The 17,628-nt window shown below is 46.8% G+C and overlaps 1 protein-coding gene across 1 annotated transcript in view; it reads left to right on the top strand.

Moving 5' to 3' along the window:
• Spidr (scaffold protein involved in DNA repair) overlaps positions 1–17,628 on the top strand; it is a 333,822-nt gene that overhangs the window by 311,864 nt on the left and 4,330 nt on the right. The window contains exons 17-19 of the mRNA XM_051150592.1: positions 14,372–14,465; positions 16,377–16,491; positions 16,799–16,852. Of these exons, the coding sequence (XP_051006549.1) occupies positions 14,372–14,465; positions 16,377–16,491; positions 16,799–16,852 (263 nt within the window). The remainder of the gene's footprint in view (positions 1–14,371; positions 14,466–16,376; positions 16,492–16,798; positions 16,853–17,628) is intronic.

Below are 17,628 nucleotides of genomic sequence, written 5' to 3'. Positions count from 1 at the left end.
TCCAAAAACCCTGCCTATCTATGTAGCCCCCTCATGTGTGCTGGGCCCGGAAGTTCTGGAAGGACTTGCCATGCCTGTGCCTCATAGCATACTCTTCAGGGATGCTCTCCGAGACAAGGGTATGCCGGTGTCTCTTCCTGTTCAGCACTGCTGGCGCCTTCACAAAGCCCAGCACAGGTCTCGCCTGCGGGGTGGAGAGGCCATCTTACCCGCCGTGGGCTCCCTTAAGTTCTCCATCGCCCTAAGTTGTAGTAAGCACAGGGAAGACACTACTGGCCACTCCATGACTCTTGACAGCACCTGCGCTTATATAGAAGCCACCCACAGTAATGGCGCAGATGAACCTTTTTAAAATAAAACAAAAGCTAAACAACGTGGTATGCTGGGCCCTATAACAAAGGCCCATAACCCAAAACATGGGATGCTAAGCCAGGATTCTCATGTTAGAAAGCAGCCTAGGTCACACATTGAGACCCTGTTTCACAATGATGGTGGTGGTGGTGAGGATGATGGTAGTGGTGGTGGTGGTGGTGGTGGTGGTGGTGATGATGGTGGTGGTGATGATGATGGTGGTATTGGTGATGATGATGGGTGGTGTGGTGGTGGTGATGATGGTGGTGGTGGTGGTGATGGTGGTGTGGTGGTGTGATGGTGGTGATGGGGGGATGGTGGTGTGGTGATTGGTGGTGGTGGTGATGATGTGATGGTGATGATGATGGTGGTGGTGATGGTGAGGATGTTGGTGGTGGTGGGATGGTGGTGTGGTGATGGTGGTGGTGGATGATGGTGATGGTGGTGTATGGTGGTGGTAGTGGTGATGATGGTGGTGGTGGTGATATGGTGGTGGTGGTGATGCTGATGGTGGTGGTGGTGGTGGTGATGCGATGGTGGTGGTAGTGGTGGTGAGATGATGGTGGTGGTGGTGGTGCTGTTGGTGGTGGTGGTGGTGATGATGGTGGTCGTGGTGATGATGGGTGGTGGTGCTAGTGGTGGTGGTGTGTGTGATGGGGGGTGGTTGTTCTGCTGGGGTGTGCTGCTGGGTGGTCGTGGTGCTGCGGTGGTGGGTGGGTGGTGTGGTGGTGTGCTGATGATGGTGGTGGTGCTGGTGGTGGTGGTGGTGATGCTGGTGGTGGTGGTGCTGCTGCTGGTGGTGGTGGTGGTGATGATGGTGGTGGTCGTGCTGCTGCTGTGGTGGTGGTGCTGCTGAGAGGTGGTGGTGGGTGCTGGTGATGGTGGTGGTGGTCGTGGTGGTGGTGATGCTCTGGTGGTGGTGCTGATGGTGGTGGTGGTCTGCTGGGTGTTGGTGATGATGTGGTGGTGGTGGTGGTGTGGTGGTGGTGGTGCTGCTGCTGGTGATGTGGTGTGCTGCTGGTGGTGGTCGTGCTGCTGGTGCTGGTGGTGGTGGTGCTTGCTGGTGGTGGTGCTGGTGCTGCTGGTGGTGGTCGTGGCTCGAGGTGGTGGTGGTGCTGCTGGTGGTGGTGCTGGTGCTGGTGGTGGTGGTCGTGGTGGTGGTGCTGCTGGTGGTGGGTGCTGCTGTGGTGGTGGTGCTGCTGCGGTGGTGGGGGGGTGGTGGGGGCTGCGGGTGTTGTGGTGCTGCTGGTGCTGTGGGTGGTGGTCGTGGTGGTGGATGCGGTGGTGGTGGTGATCCCCGCTTTGCTCAGTCTCCCTTTTCTTGGGCTCCCCCACTTGTTTTCATTTTTTTGGGTTCTCTTGCGTGTCGTGTTTGTGCTTTTCCAGCGTAGCTCCCTGGGGTCTTTCAGATGTCCCTCCGTGGTCACGCTGCACATGCCTGACGTGGGAACAGACAAGCCCCTGTCTGCCTTTCTTCCTGCATAGCTTGCAGCGGCTCATGAAGGAGACTGGGTGGACATTGCATACTTCCCTTAATTGCTTTAATAATCTGAAGTGTCTCCATGACAGGACAGATTCTCTGTGTTGAGCGGACGGTCCTCCTGCCCCAGACACCCCTCCCGGGGGTAACTGCTGGTTCCTGTGACTTCCCTGACCCGGTGACACTAGATGAGCTGAGCTCCCTCACACCTGTCAACTCCATCTGCAGCGTGCAAGGTAGGTAGGCCTCTGATGGAAGGAGAGTGTCTTGTCCTGCATGCCATTTTATTCTTACATACACTGCTCAGTCTATGTTCCAGACATTGGATATATAGGGACAGAACAAAAAGAGTGTCTTTATTTTGGACTAGGAGTCTGTATGGGAAGATATAAACCAGGAACATGCACAAACAAAGAGGACTCCAGTGTCTCACACGGGACTCTCACCGTGCAGAGTCAGACCCACGGAAGCTCCCTAAATGCTGGATCCTTAGGCCCAAACCCAACGAGCTGAGTTCAGTGCCCACCATTGACACAGTGTAAAAACAGAGACAATTCCCACAAGTTGTCCTCTGTCCTGTGCGTGTGTACAAGCACAAGCGTGCCTGTGTGTGAATGTGTGTGTCTGCATATGTGCGCGCACACACACACCAAAAACAAATAAATAGTTATTTTTAAATGCCTGAATTCTTAAGTCAAGATCTGAAAGGTACATCAAGGATTGGGACCAGGAGCAGCAACTATAAGGATCCCTGACAGGAGAGAGCTGGCAAGCCAGTGGAGAAAGGTGGGTAGGCTGGTGGATAGAGGGAGATACCAGAGGAAGCTGAAGGGACAGCCAACTGAAAAGAGTGTAGTCTGTTGTGCACAGAAGAGGTACGTAGCTTCAGTATTAACGAAGTTACAAAGATAACCATGTGCACCCTGTAATGACAATACAGGAGCAGTTGAAGAAGCTAGCTTTGAAGACTTCGGGGTTATGGTCTGGATTCCATCCTGTAGGTAGAGAGGGCCAAGAGGCAGTGACAGAGAAGTAAATGGAGGAACAGGTTTCCTAGGAGGAATGGTGCTGGGTTGGGTAATAAGACAGAGAGAGCAGGTGCAGCCACCTGCAAGCCTCCAAAGGTAACTGTGAGGCCATGCCTGTGTCCTGTTGAGACATGGCTACTTGCTCATCCGTGCTTACTGTTGTCATTTAGCATGTATTAATTATACATGGTCATGGACAGTGTCACCCACATACATGAAATATTTTAATCATATTCACCACTTATTGCCTTCTCTTCCTCCTTCCATTCCCACTGATCCCCTGTTTGGATGGTTGTTTTGTTTGGAGGTAGTTATAATTATATTTTCAATGTTTATTTTATTTATTTTTTAAAATATATTTTATTAATTTATTCATATTACATCTCAATTGCTATCCCATCTCTTGTTTCCTCCCATTCCTCCCTCCCTCCATTTTCCCCTTACTCCCCTCCCCTATGACTGTGACTGAGGGGGATTTCCTCCCCCTGTATATGCTCATAGGGTATCAAGTCTCTTCTTGGTAGCCTGCTATCCTTCCTCTGAGTGCCACCAGGTCTCCCCGTCCAGGGGACGTGTTCAAGTATAGGGCACCAGAGTACGTGTGAAAGTCAGACCCCACTCTCCACTCAACTGTGGAGAATGTCCTGTCCATTGGATAGATCTGGGAAGAGGTTCGAAGTTTACTGCATGTATTGTCCTTGGCTGGTGCCATAGTTTGATTGTGTGTATCTGTGTGTGTCTGTGAAGTATGTGCACATGAGTACAGGTGCCCTCAGAGGCCAGAGGCATCGGCTCCCCTTCCAGCTGCATTTAAAGACAGTTGTGAGCATAGGTGCTAGGAGCTGAACTCAGGACCTCTCCAAGAGCAATACACACTCTGAACCACTGAGCCATCTCTCCAGATCATTCAATTGTCTTCTGATAAGCTTATAAAATACTTGGCTTGGGTGTTATTGAAGCATAAGAAAGAGATGTTTCAGTGGCTGGTTGGATATATGAATCCACAGGTAAAAAGAGTATCAGTGCTTTCTTTTTTAACTTTATAAAAACTATTTCATAATAAAAGTAAAACATGTGCACTAGAGCTACCATATCTTTTGGACCATAAGATGCATTTTTTTTTCTACCCAAAAGTGGTGGGGGGGGGGGGACGGATTAAGGTGCACCTTATGGTCCTATTGCTGTTTTTACTGTTTTTCTTGTTTTACTGCTCTAAAAACTGGGCGTGTTTTATGGCCAGGTGCATCTTATGGTCCAAAAAATATGGTAGGTGATTCTGAACTCAGAGGAAATTAGCAGTCTCCTACTGTATACTGTGCTTCTGTCACACACATGCACACACACACATACATGCCTGCGCGCGCACACACATACATGCACGCACACGCACACACACACACATACACACATGTACATGCATGCACACACAAATACACACACACATACACATGCACACACACACACATACACACACACACACACACACACACACACACACACACACACACGCATACCTTGGAGGGAATGAAATGTTCTAGGCAGGACATCTATCTGGGAGCTAGAGGTTCACACAGGCATAGGCAGGCCTTTAGTGCCAAGCTGCTCCTCTCCCAGCACACACATAGGATGCTCAGGAACTTTCTTAGATACCATTTCTAGTCTATAAAGGAATATTTCAAGAACCATGTCTGAGTTTTGTTGATTTTAGTTTTGTGAAGTTCTGGAAATGGAACCATGGTCTTATTCATATTTGTCATGCATCTCCAGCCCTTGTGAGCTTTATAAAAATCTTTACATGCCTTATAGTTCACTTATTAAAAGTGCCCTAATATGACCACAAAAATGTACAAGCATTGCTATAACCTTGAAGCAAAACAAGACAAACCCTCTTACATGCTGCCTCCCACACCCTTAAGAAATAATCAGTCTACTTTCTGCTTGTACAGATTAGCGTGGTCTGGACTATTTGCTGTTGTGGATTTGAGACAGGATCTCTTGTAGCCCTTGAACTCCTGATCCTCTGGCCTCCATGCCCTGAGTGTGGGTGGCAGTTGCATGCATGCACCTCCTAGCCTAGCTTGTTTAGTCATTGTCTTCAGACATTCTCTTTAGTATGTCTGTCTGCGTGCCTGCACATTATGTGTCCCACATGCATGCCTGGGGTGTGTGCAGGTCAGAGGAGAGAGTTAGCTGCCCTGGAACTGGAGTTATAGGCAGCCATGAGCCACCTGACATGGTTGCTGGGAACAAAACCTAGGTCCTTTGCAAGACCAGCAAGCACCCATAACCACTGATCTTTCTTCAGCCATTAGTTTTTGTTTTGTTTGAATAAGTTTTCTTACTGTAATCTAAGCTATCTTGCAACCCACTGTGTAGCCCAGGCTAGCCTTGAATTTGAAATCCTGCAAACTCAGCTGTAAATTTTTATTTTTGATCACCATCATGTGTCCATGCGCATATATGTAGGGTTTGCACATGTGGAGGTCAACTTTGTGGAGTCAGTTCTCTCCTTCCACCTTGATATGTGTCCCTATGATGTAACCCAGGTCATCAGGCTTGCACAGAACTTAACCACGGCAAGCCATCTCCTTAGCCTGACTTCTGTTCTTTCAAATGACTGTGTTTTATGACCCAGGATATGGTCTTTAGAAGTAGATTTCCTCCCTAAGCCTAAGAATGCATTCTCTCAATATTGGGTGTCAGTTTAGTCCTGCTGATGAATGGAACCTCAGTGCAGCCCTCCTCCCACATCTGTAGTCACAGTCAACAGCAGTGCAGCCCTCCTCCCACCACATCTGTAGTCACAGTCAACAGCAGTGCTGCCCTCCTCCCACATCTGTAGTCACAGTCAGCAGCAGTGCAGCCCTCCTCCCACCACATCTGTAGTCACAGTCAACAGCAGTGCTGCCCTCCTCCCACCACATCTGTAGTCACAGTCAACAGCAGTGCTGCCCCTCCTCCCACATCTGTAGTCACAGTCAGCAGCAGTGCAGCCCTCCTCCTCCCACATCTGTAGTCACAGTCAACAGCAGTGCAGCCCTCCTCCCACCACATCTGTAGTCACAGTCAACAGCAGTGCTGCCCTCCTCCCACATCTGTAGTCACAGTCAGCAGCAGTGCAGCCCTCCTCCCACCAATCTGTAGTCACAGTCAACACAGTGCTGCCCTCCTCCCACATCTGTAGTCACAGTCAGCAGCAGTGCAGCCCTCCTCCCACCACATCTGTAGTCACAGTCAACAGCAGTGCAGCCCTCCTCCCACCACATCTGTAGTCACAGTCAACAGCAGTGCTGCCCTCCTCCCACCACATCTGTAGTCACAGTCAACAGCAGTGCTGCCCTCCTCCCACCACATCTGTAGTCACAGTCAACAGCAGTGTTGGTTTGGGATTATACCCGTGAATTGATTGCTCCTACATGTTCCATCTCTGTGTTTCATGTATTTTCTTTTTCAATCTTATCCGGGGCTGACCTGGAACTCTTTATGTAGACTCTTCTGGCCTAGAGAGCAACCTGTGTCTGCCTCCCAAGGGCTGGCATTAAAGGCATACACCTGGCTCTTCATGTGCTTTGATGCACTGTTGAGTGCATACACATTAACAAACCGCCCTTATTATTGTTACTAATAATCAGTTTAGCCCCAGTAATTTTCAGTACTCTGAGGTTTGCCCTGTCTGAAATTAGAATTATGCAGCATTCTCTTACTAGTTTTAGCTTCATGGCATGTTCCGTTCTCTCTTTTTATCTTTAATGTGCCTGTGTTTTTAATATATAATGGGAGTTTCTTTCAGATAGCATAATCTTGTTCTTGTTTTTATTCATACTGAAAATCTTTTTAAATTTGTATAAGATCATCCATTCACATTTAAAAGAATTATTGTTGCTGGGAACAGTGGCTCACACCTTTAATCCCAGCACTCAGGGAGGCAGAGGCAGGTGGATCTCTGTGAGTTCAAGGCCATCCTGCTCTACAAAGTGAGTCCAGAACAGCAAGGACTATAAGAGAAACCCTAGCACACACAAAAAAAGGGATTTTGGTATAATTGATTGAAAGTAAAATCTTTTAAAAATGAGCTAGTGGTTGTCCTAGAGTTTCTGGTTTATACTTAACAAACTCAGGTTGGCTTTTAGGTAGTACTGTGGTTCTGTCTCCTGTGGGAATATGCCTAGCCACACATGCTCACAGTCTGCACTTGAGAGGCTGCCATCAAAATCATCCTAAATTTCAGAGCAACCTGATCCACATTAGCTAGTCAGGGCCTTGCAAAGACTTGGTACTGGAAAGCAGTCTAGCGAGCACAGCCTGTTATATCACTGCTTTTCTTTAACTTACTCATCAGGTATACATACTGAATACGTGATTGTTACTGACATTTAGACAACTAGTAAGTCAACTGTAGCTTATTTGTCAGTTTAGAGTTTCACTGATGGTATATTTCCTACAGACCTACATTTCTGACATTTCCTTCCCACCTCAACATTCTCTGGTAACATTCGCTGTGGATTTCCTCTGTTTCCTGGCCAGCTCTGAAGCTGTCCTGGGGGCTTGAGGGTACAAGCCCAGTGTGTAAGCTTGTTATCATGGAGATAAGAGAAAGCAAAGTTACAAAGATTGGCTCTCCCTGCCAGGAAGAGTGCCCTCAGTAAAGTGGCTGACCCCGCCAGCTCGCCATACCCACCCAAAGGCTGACCGCAACAGCAGATGCACATAAGGCTCGGTCCATACTGTTCTGTGTCAGTGGCCCGTGCTCAGGTACCTGCTGCCTACAGACCCAAAGACTCCTGGGCATGCCTTCTTCTTGGTGTGCTCCTTTCTGCACATCTACCCTCCGAAGGCCTATTTTTTATAAGATGGTTAATAGCTAATATGTCCCTTTCCCAAGCCTGTCTGTGAGAGATGTCTACCCATCAGAGTAAATAACGGGCTTTAGCAGTAAAGCCTTAATGAGTGTAGGAGATGAGGCAGGCTTTTCTTCCCGTGCTCATGTAAAATAATGCTCTGGATACCAACTGTTCAGCGATACACTTCCCAACTGTTCCTCAAATCTGACTTCAAATTACATGAGATGATTTCCAGTGGTTTATAAACTCAGATAAAGCACATTTCTTCAGCTCATGCCTTACTCTCACATTGAAATTACTTAATCCCACATAAACATAAGGGCTGTTAACACCCTCAGGTACCCTAGAGTAAAAAGGAGCTTTGGTTAGTAGCAGCCTACTTTTTATTAATTCATTTACAAAAAGAGAGTTGGGATAGATCCGAGTGCTTGCCTAGCATCCACAAGGCCCTAAGTTCAGTCCTCAGTACTGCAAGGGGGAAAAGACTATAGACAAAGATTTGGGCCGCAGGACAAGCAGAAGGAAGGGCCAGCTGGCGTCTCAGATGGTTGCCTAGCCTCTCCAATAGACTCCACCTGTAGAGCCTCATCTAAGGAGCTGTTGGCAGCTGAGAGTGACTAGAAGAGGAGAGCCCAGTTTTTAAGGGTACAGCCCCTGGTGAATCAGCTACCCTCTAGTGGAAAGTCCCACATCCAGAAGTGCAGAGACAGCACAGGCTCTATGATGTGGGGGATGATGCAAAGTTGAGTGTGTAGGGAAGGAAGGAAAGGAGAGTCTTTCGGGAGTGAGTGTGATAAAAGCACATGGTACGGATCTTTCACACAACCAGTAGGAAATGGAAAAGACTGTGCTGACTGCTCTTCATCCACTTGACCCCCTCTTAATTACATTTATAAAGACAGCGGCATTAGCTGAAGCAGGCTCTTCAAAATCAAGACCTGTTCTCATTCAAGTTTGCATTGCATGAATGTATTTTAACAAGCCACACCTTCTGGTTCTTATGAGTCTGTGTCACTGTCTTAGAAATTGTTTCCTGATGCTTCTTCTAGTGGGGAAAGATATTTCACTTCAAAAATGGGAATGGGGACAGGGAATGCACCTCCGAAGTGAGATGCCTCGTGAGACATCACCAATACGCAAACAAAAAGCAGGAGGAAAATGCGGAAGGAGAGAGGCAAGGGAGCAAGAACACTTCTCTGGTTTTGGAAAGTCAGTCACGTCTTTCTTTTTCTTTTACTATCAAATTGACCTTATTCAACAAGGATGGTCTGAAGTAGTCCACTGCATCCGGGGGGGGGGGGGGGTAGTGGCATGCTCCCCATCAGGGAAGCCATCCTCATCTGCACCATGAACTGCCTTCCCTCCCTGTGCTGTCAGCCTGCAGACCTAACTCATCCCCCAAGCGCTGAGCTGACTCCTGCACTGTGCTCTGCGAGGCGGGCCATGTTCCAGCTCTCAGTGTAGACTCTGTCTTCTGTACTTGTGCTCAGTGTTACCTGTTTCACCTCCCTGCTTCCCCAGACTGATTCCGTGAGAGGAGAGACTGCCAGTTGAGGGTTTTAGACCCTTTATATCTCATACTATCACACACATCTTTAATGATTGGATCATAAATGTTTTGTCAGAAATTTTATGGTGTGTGTGACTATGAGAGTTAGAGAGGAAGGGAGGGAGAGGGAGAGAGAAGAAAAGGGGGAGAGGGAGAGAGGCAGTGGGGTGGTATATGTTCCATTGCCCATGCATGGAGGCCATAGGAGGACATCAGGCACCTGCTCTACTGTTCTCCACCTTACTCACTTGAGACAGGGTCTCAAGCCAACAAGAGCCAACAAGCCTAAATGATCCTCCCCATCTCTGGCCCACTCAGCTGTTGAATTATAGGTATATATACAGCCATGCTTGCCTTTTCTTTTTTTAATGGTACTGAAGATTTTATCTTAGTTCCTCATGTTTGCATAATACTCTTTTTTAAAACTTTTTTAAATTAAGCCCAGTAGTAGAACAACATTGGTGTGAAACCAGTTTGATTTTTGTCTTATTTAATGCCTTTGCTTTTTTTAATTTTATTTTTAAAAATAGGTTAATTCAAATTATATCCCAATTGTTATCCCCTCACTTGTTTCTTCCCATTCCCCCCTCCCTCCCTCTTTCACCCTGTTCCCTTCCCCTAGACCTGTGACAGAAGGGGACCTCCTCCCCCACCATATGATCACAGTCTATCAGGTCTCATCCAGATAGCCTGCTTCCCCTTCTTCTGGGTGCCCATCGGGCCTCCCCACCAAGGGGAAGTGGTCAATTAGGGGTCACCAGAGTTCATGCCAGAGTAAGTCCCTACTCTCCCCACAACTAGGGAGAATGTGCTGTCCATTGGCTAAATCTGAACAGGGTGTCTAGTTTTACTGCGTGCATTGTCCTTGGTTGGTATAGCAGTTTATACAGCCCCCACCCCGTCCAGATCCGCCAGTTCTTTTTGTGGGGTTTCTGGATCCTCTGGGTCCTTCTATCTCCCCATTCTTCCATACCACTCTCACCTGGAGTCCAATAGTGAGTCCCAGCATCTGGCCCAATGCCCTGCTGAGTGAAGACTCTCAGAGGACATCCATGTTGGGCTAATATCCAATTATAAGTGAGAATATACCATGTGTGTCTTTCTGGGTCTGGGTTAAGTCACTCAGGATAATCATTTCTAGTTCCATCCTTTGCCTGCAGATTTCAAGATTTCCTTGTTTTTAATAGCTGAGTAGTATTCCATACTGTAAATATACCACAGTTTCTTCATCCATTCTTCAACTGAGGGACATCTAGGTTTTTTCCAGATTCTAGCCTTGCAGATAAGGGTGCTATGAGCATAGTTGAGAAAGATGTCCTTGTTGTGTAGTGGAGCATCGTTTGGGTATATGCCAAAGAGTGGAATAGCTGGGTCTTGAGGTACCCCTATTCCTAATTTTCTGAGAAAACACCAGATTGATTTCCAAAGTGGTTGTACAAGTTTGCATTCCTGCCAGCAATGAAGGAGTGTTCCCCTTTCTCCACATCCTCGCCAGCATGTGCTGTCACTTGAGTTTTTTATCTTAGCCATTCTGATGGGTGTAAGATGGAATCTCAGAGTTGTTTTTATTTGCATTTCTCTGATGACTAAGGAGGTTGAGCATTTCTTTAAGTGTTTCTCAGCCATTTGATATTCCTCTGTTGAGAATTCTGAACCCCATTTCTTAATTGGATTATTTGGTTTGATGATGTTTAATTTCTTGAGTTCTTTATCTATTTTTGGATATTAGCCTTTTGTCAGATATTGGATTGGTGAAGATCTTTTCTCAGTCTTTAGGCTGTTGCTTTGTTCTTTTGACAGTGTCCTTTGCCTTAGAGAAGCTTTTTGGTTTCATGGGGTCCCATTTATTATTTGCTGACCTTAGAGCCTGGGCTATTGGAGTTCTCTGGTGGAAATTTGGGGGTCAGTTATGTATACTATCATATCTTCTGCAAATAGGAGTAAATTGACCTCCTCCTTTCCAATGTGTCATTTAGTTACTTATATGAGATGTTTCCAATCTCTTTATGGAGGCACTTAGTACTATGATCTTTTCCTCTTAGCCCTGCTTTCAGTGTGTCCCATAAGTTTGAGTATGTTGTCCCATGAGTTTCACTGAATTTTAGGAAATCCCTACTTTATTTCTTTATTCCTTCCCTGACCCAGTTGTCATTGAGTGGAGAGTTGTTTAGTTTCTATGTGTGTGTAGGGTTTTTGTTATTTCTGTTGTTGTTGAGGTCCAGCTTTAGTCCACAGTGGTCTGATAGGATTCAAGGTATTATTTTAATCTTCTTGTATCTGTTGAGGCTTGGTTTGTGACCTACTATATGGTCAGTTTTAGAGAAGGTGCCATGAGGTTCTGAGAAGAAGGTATAATATTTTGTGTTTGGGTGAAAAGTTCTGTAGATATCTGTTAGATCCATTTGATTAATGACATCAGTTAGTGTCAGTTTAGCTTCTGTTTCAATGACCTATCCTTTGGTGAAAGTGGAGTGTTGAAGTCTCCCATTATTAATGTGTGTGGATGATATGTGGTTTAAACTTTATTAGTTTCTTTTACAAATGTGGGTGCCCTTGTATTTGAGGCAGAGATGTTCAGAATTGTGATATCATCTTGGTTGAGTTTTTCTTTGATGAGTATGAAATGTCCTTCCTCATCTCTTTTGATTAATTTTGGTTGAAAGTCTATTTTATTAGATATTAGAATGGCTACCCTAGCTTCTTGTTTGCGTTTGCTTCAAAGACTTTCCCCAGCCTTTTCCCCTGAGATACTGTCTATCGCTGTGGCTGAGATCTACTTCTTGAATGCAGCAGAATGTTGGGTTGTATTTATGCATCCATTCTGTTAGTCTGTGTCTTTTTATTGCAGAGTTGAGACCATTGATGTTGAGAGATATTAATGACCAGTGCCTGTTACGTTGTTTGATTTTGATGTTGGTTGTGTTTGTGCATTTGACTGGATTTCGTTTTGCTAAAGTGGAGTTATCTATTTCCTGTGTTAACCTGGTTGTAGTTAGCCACTTTGCATTGGAGTTTTCCTTCTAGTAACTTGTATAGGGCTGGATAGGTGCTGTTTGAATTTATTTTCTCCATCTATAGTTATTGAAAGTTTGGCTGGGTGTAGTAGTCTGGACTGCCATCTGTGGTCTCTTAGGGCTTACAAGACCTCTACCCAGGCCCTTCTGGTTTTTGGGTCTCTGCTGAGAAGTTGGGTGTGAGTCTGATAGGTTTGCCAGTACATGTGATTTGGGATTTTCTCCTTGCCACTTTTAATATTTTTTCTTTGGTCTGTACATTTAGTGTTTTGATTATTATGTAGTGGGAGGATTTTCTTTTCTGGTCTATTCTATTTGGTGTTCTATAGGCCTCTTGTGTGTTTATATGCATCTTTTTCTTTAAGTTGGGGAAATTTTCTTCTATGATTTTGTTGAAAATATTTTCTGGGCCTTGCAGCCAGGCATCTTCTCTTTCCTCAATTCCTATTATCCTTAAGTTTTGTCTGTTTATGGTGTCCTTGATTTGTTGGATGTTTTGTGTCAGGAATTTTTCAAACTGAACATTTTCTTTGATGGCTGAATCAAATTCTTCTATTGTATCTTCTACCCCCAAGATATTTTCTCCATCTCCTGAATTCTGTTAGTGAAGCTTACCTCTGCATTTCCTGTTTTCTTCTCTAAGTTCTCTCATTCCCAGCTTTCTTCTGTCTGTGTTTTATCATTGTTTCCATTTTCATCTTCAGATTTTGAACCATTTTATTGATTTCCTTTGTCTGATTGTTCACATTTTCCTGAATTTCTTCCAGTGATTTCCTCATTTTCTCTCTATAGTTTTCTGCCATGGCCTCTCTAAGGTCCTCAGTCTGTTTGGCCTCATCTTCCTGTATTTGTTTATGGATTTTATTCATTTCCTCCATTATCATCTTCATTACTAAGGATTTGAGGTCATTTTCTTGTGTTTCAGCTGTGTTTGAGTTCCCAGGGTTGAATTCTTGGGGATAACTGGGTTCTGGGGATGCCATATTATTTTGGCTTTTGTTGTTTGTGTTTTTTACACTGGCCTTTAGTCATCTTGCTGTTTCTGATGTTGGGAGGTAGTTTTTGGTGTCCTTCACCGGTCGTTGAGAGTAGTTCATTGGTAAATGTCTATAGGTCGAGACCACTCACCTGTGGGGATCAGGGAACCCTTCCCTGGATCATGCAGGTGACCTGGATTCAGCTCCAGGGTTGCCCCACACCCTGGACTCCCTACTGGGCCAGCAGACACTGCTGCTGGTGCTCTGCAGAGAGAGTGGAAGTACTGCCCATTCTTGCATTTGGCTAGGCTTTGAGCCACCAAGTACCACACCCGCTAGCCTGCAGCATTTGGCTGGGCTTTGGAGAATGTGTCCACAGCCACCTGGGCCCTGGATCCCCCAGTGGACCAGCAGACTGGACCAGGGCACAGGGATCAAAGCCCAGCCAAACACCACAGCCTATCACACTGTTTTCTCTCTCTCTCTCTCTCTCTCTCTCTCTCTCTCTCTCTCTCTCTCTCCAACTGAACCAAGGCACCAGGGCTCCGGTGGCCATGAGCAGGGTATCCAGAGCCCAGCCAAACACAGGCTATTGGGCTGTACCTGCGTTATCTCTCTCTGATCGAACTGTGGGCCACAGAGCATGAGAGTCTGTCTCTGCTGGCCCAGGGGAGAGCCGAGAGTGTGGAGCTAGGGTATATTTGACTTTGGTGCACAATACTGTTACCCATAGAACCTTCTCCCCAGCCCTGTAACTGCAAGTATTCAGGTTTGGTTTGGTTTGGTTTGGTTTTGGTTTGTCTGTGTGTTTTCTTTGGGTTTTGGGGGTAGGGAGCTTTTTGGCTTTTTGAAACAAGGTTTCTCTGTGTGTCCATGGCTATCCTGTAGAAAATGAAAGATCCACCTGCCTCTACTTCCCATGTGTTGGGATTAAAGGTTTACACCACCACATCCAGTTATATATTCTTAATCACAATAACCAGTAAAACAGAAAAATCATATAAAAGAAGGAATTAACCAACAGTAAGTGGATAGAATTGTCTCTTCCTATGAAAGAAGCAGAGCTAAGATAGGCAACCCCAGAGGCCAGGATATGGGTCAGTGCTGAATCTTTCTTCTTACTGGGCTTAGGTGCTGTGGTGGATGTAGATGAGAGCACTGCTTTCTCGTGGCCTGTGTGTAACCAGTGTGGCAATGGAAGACTGGAGCAAAAGCCAGAAGATGGGTAAGGCTGCCTGAAACCCCTGGGGCCCAAAGCACACGGCAATCACCCAGCTCCATGGTCTTGCAACCTTGTAGCCTGTGTGTGGGTTCCCAAAGCACCGAGGGACCTACTCTGTGGAGCTGTAGCATAGAGGCTATGGTGCAGCTTTGTGGGTTTTCCTAATGGAGAGCTCAGTCTTTGCAGCTTCTCCTTGCCCCTCAAAATGTAGAACTGAGCTTTGTCCTTAGGGCCTTCATTATTAGGAAAAGAACAAAAAAAAATGTGAACAGGTAAAATAAGGTACATGGCTTATCTTAGGAGTCCTGCAGACCTTCCCAGGAAACAGAGCAGCTGCATGGCATGTCCTGGTGCAGACCTTCCCAGGGGACAGAGCGGCTGCATGGCATGTCCTGGTGCACACCTTCCCAGGGGACAGAGCGGCTGCATGGCATGTCCTGCTGCACACCTCCCCTGAGGACAGAGCGGCTACATGGCATGTCCTGGTGCACACCTTCCCAGGGGACAGAGCAGCTGCATGGCATGTCCTGGTGCACACCTCCCCTGAGGACAGAGCGGCTACATGGCATGTCCTGGTGCACACCTTCCCAGGGGACAGAGCGGGTGCATGGCATGTCCTGCTGCACAGCTCCCCTGAGGACAGAGCGGCTACATGGCATGTCCTGGTGCACACCTTCCTAGGGGACACAGTGGTTGCATGACATGTCCTGGAAGTCCTGCAGCCTTTACTAGACACACCTTTCCTTCCCACTTATCTTACCCTCCTGAGCTGAGGTCAAGGCTGTGTTTGTCTTAGTTGTGGGTTCTGTGTTGTTGTGATGATGATCACAGTGTCCTGTGACCAAAAACTAGTTGGGAGGAAAAGATTTATTTGGCTTACACATTATACTCCATCCGTCATTGGAGGACATCAGGACAGGAACTCAAACAGGACCAGTGGGGGCAGGAACTGATGCAGAGGCACGGGTGCGTCCTGCTTACTGGCTTGCTCCCCGTGCTTGCTCAGCTGGACTTCTTATAGAAAGCATGACCAAGCATGACCTCCTGCCCAGGAATGGTTCCACCAGCAGTGGAATGTTGGCCCTTTCTCCTCAATCACTAATTAAGAAAATGCCCTATGGCCTCCTGCCAGATCTTAGGAGGCACTTTCCCAATTGAGGCTCCCTGTCTTCAGATGACTCTAGTTTGTGTCAAATTGTCATAAAACTCTGCAGCACAGTGTTGGTGTCATTTGTTTCTCTGGAGTGACTCTGCTTCTCATTGGACTTTGTCATATAACAAACAAAATGTGTCATCATTACTTGTCTATTTCTTAGAAGCAAAGAGCAGGGGCTGGAGAGATGGCTCAGCAGTTAAGAGCACTGGCTGCTCTTCCCAGCACCCACATGCAGCTCACAGCTGTCTGTGATGTTGGTTCCAGGGGATCTGATGCCCTTTGCTGCGTTCTTCACTCAGCAGGAGTATACATCATGGACAGGCAAAACAGCCACACAGATAAAATAGTATTCCTGATGCCTGCTGAGTTGTTGGCCCTGTGAGTGCACAAGTCACTCCTGGAGCACAGGTCCATGTGAAAGCAGTGTAGGAGTGAAGGCAGCAGGGTTGATGAGCAAGCTTGGCCTGCCCAAAGGGTGGGAAACTCACTTCCCTGACCTCTGGAAGGTCTGGCCTTCACTTCCTGGAACACTGCGTCCCCCCCATACTCCTCATGAAAAATGCCTCTTTGTGTACCCAGTGCCCCCTCAGCAGCTTGAAACTGCTAATTCCTGCCTGCTTTTGACTGGTGCCAACACTTTTAATTCTGACAGCAAAATTTCTCTCACTAATTGTTTAGAGAAATCTCTCTCTGCTGTAGAACTCTTCTGATACCTATCTACCTGGTTGCTTATATCCCCACATGCCTTCTCACACCAGAGGCTCCTTCTCCTGTGGGGACTGTTCCCGACTGGTTGTGTCACCTCTTCAAAGGAGGCAACTGCATGTCTTTCTGCATTGCCCCACAAGACCTGAGAGCACCGTGAAGATCAAGGTAGGAAAGGGACCCGGGGCTCATGTTTGACCATGTGTCTGCTCTGTGGACTGCAAGGAGGACGCTGGAGCTGGGGTACATGTGTGTTCTTTTTTCACCTTGTGGCACACGGTGTATACCAAAAAGAAGATGTGGTAAGAGCTCTTCAGGCCTTGGGAGAAAAAGGAAGGGGTACCTATCACGTGTTCTCTATATGGCTCCAAGACTGTTGTTCTGAAAAGGAAGCAGACAACTTAGACCCTGTTACTCTCGGGTGAGTATTTGCCCTTGGGGGATACCACTGAGCCCTTCTTCCCTCTTACTGCAGCTGTTGGAGAGAAGTATTTCCTCACTGCTGACGTCCGCTGCCTCCCGTGATGGGGTAAGTCCAGGGCCCCAGCCTGAGTGTGCCCTATGCTCTTAACCTGGGTGAGCTTCTCCCTTGAGGAAGACCGCTTTGCTGTATGTGATCATTTACGATAAATCCCGTCGTAACGCAGCAAGTCACTTACATGTTAAAACACGCCCACCTTGCCCCTGTCATTCACGCGTGTCGTCGAATGGCAGGATCAGATTCTTTCTTCTTTGGAAATGAGATGATGAATGAAGCAGACACTGGAAATGTTCCTTCTTGGCTTCTGTCACAGTCATGCAGCCTGGAGACTGGAGTCCTTCCCCATGGCTTCCCAGTCACAAAACAGCCTTGCTAAGACATGCTTTTCATTACATTTACTTATTTGTATACTTATTTAGTGTATGTCTGTGTGTGTGTGTGTGTGTGTGTGTGTGTGTGTGTGTGTGTGTGTGTGTACATCAGTATGTACATGCCACAGTACACAGCACATGTTAGAGAACAACTTGGAGGAGTTGGGTGTTTCCTGCCCTGTGGTTCCCAGAGATTGACTGAACTCAGGGCATCAGGCCTGATGACAAGACCTTTGCCTACCAAGCCGTCTTGCTGGCCCTGGGGCATACTTTTCAGTGTTTTTAACTGCTGGATATTCCGAACCCTGAATAACTTTACCATTGCTGTGGTTGTTGTTACTTCCCAGAACTTTGGAGTGGCCTGCCTTGGGAATTGCTGTAGGAGGACTTAGTAAGCTGTGCATGTGCCTCCTAGAAAGGAACCATCACATGGTGAACGTTGGGACTTCTGTC

This window comes from Acomys russatus, chromosome 8 (assembly GCF_903995435.1).
Source record: "Acomys russatus chromosome 8, mAcoRus1.1, whole genome shotgun sequence".
NCBI lineage: Eukaryota > Metazoa > Chordata > Mammalia > Rodentia > Muridae > Acomys > Acomys russatus.
The sequence above is the reverse complement of the archived record's forward strand: the minus strand, read 5'-3'. Positions and strand labels throughout refer to the sequence as shown.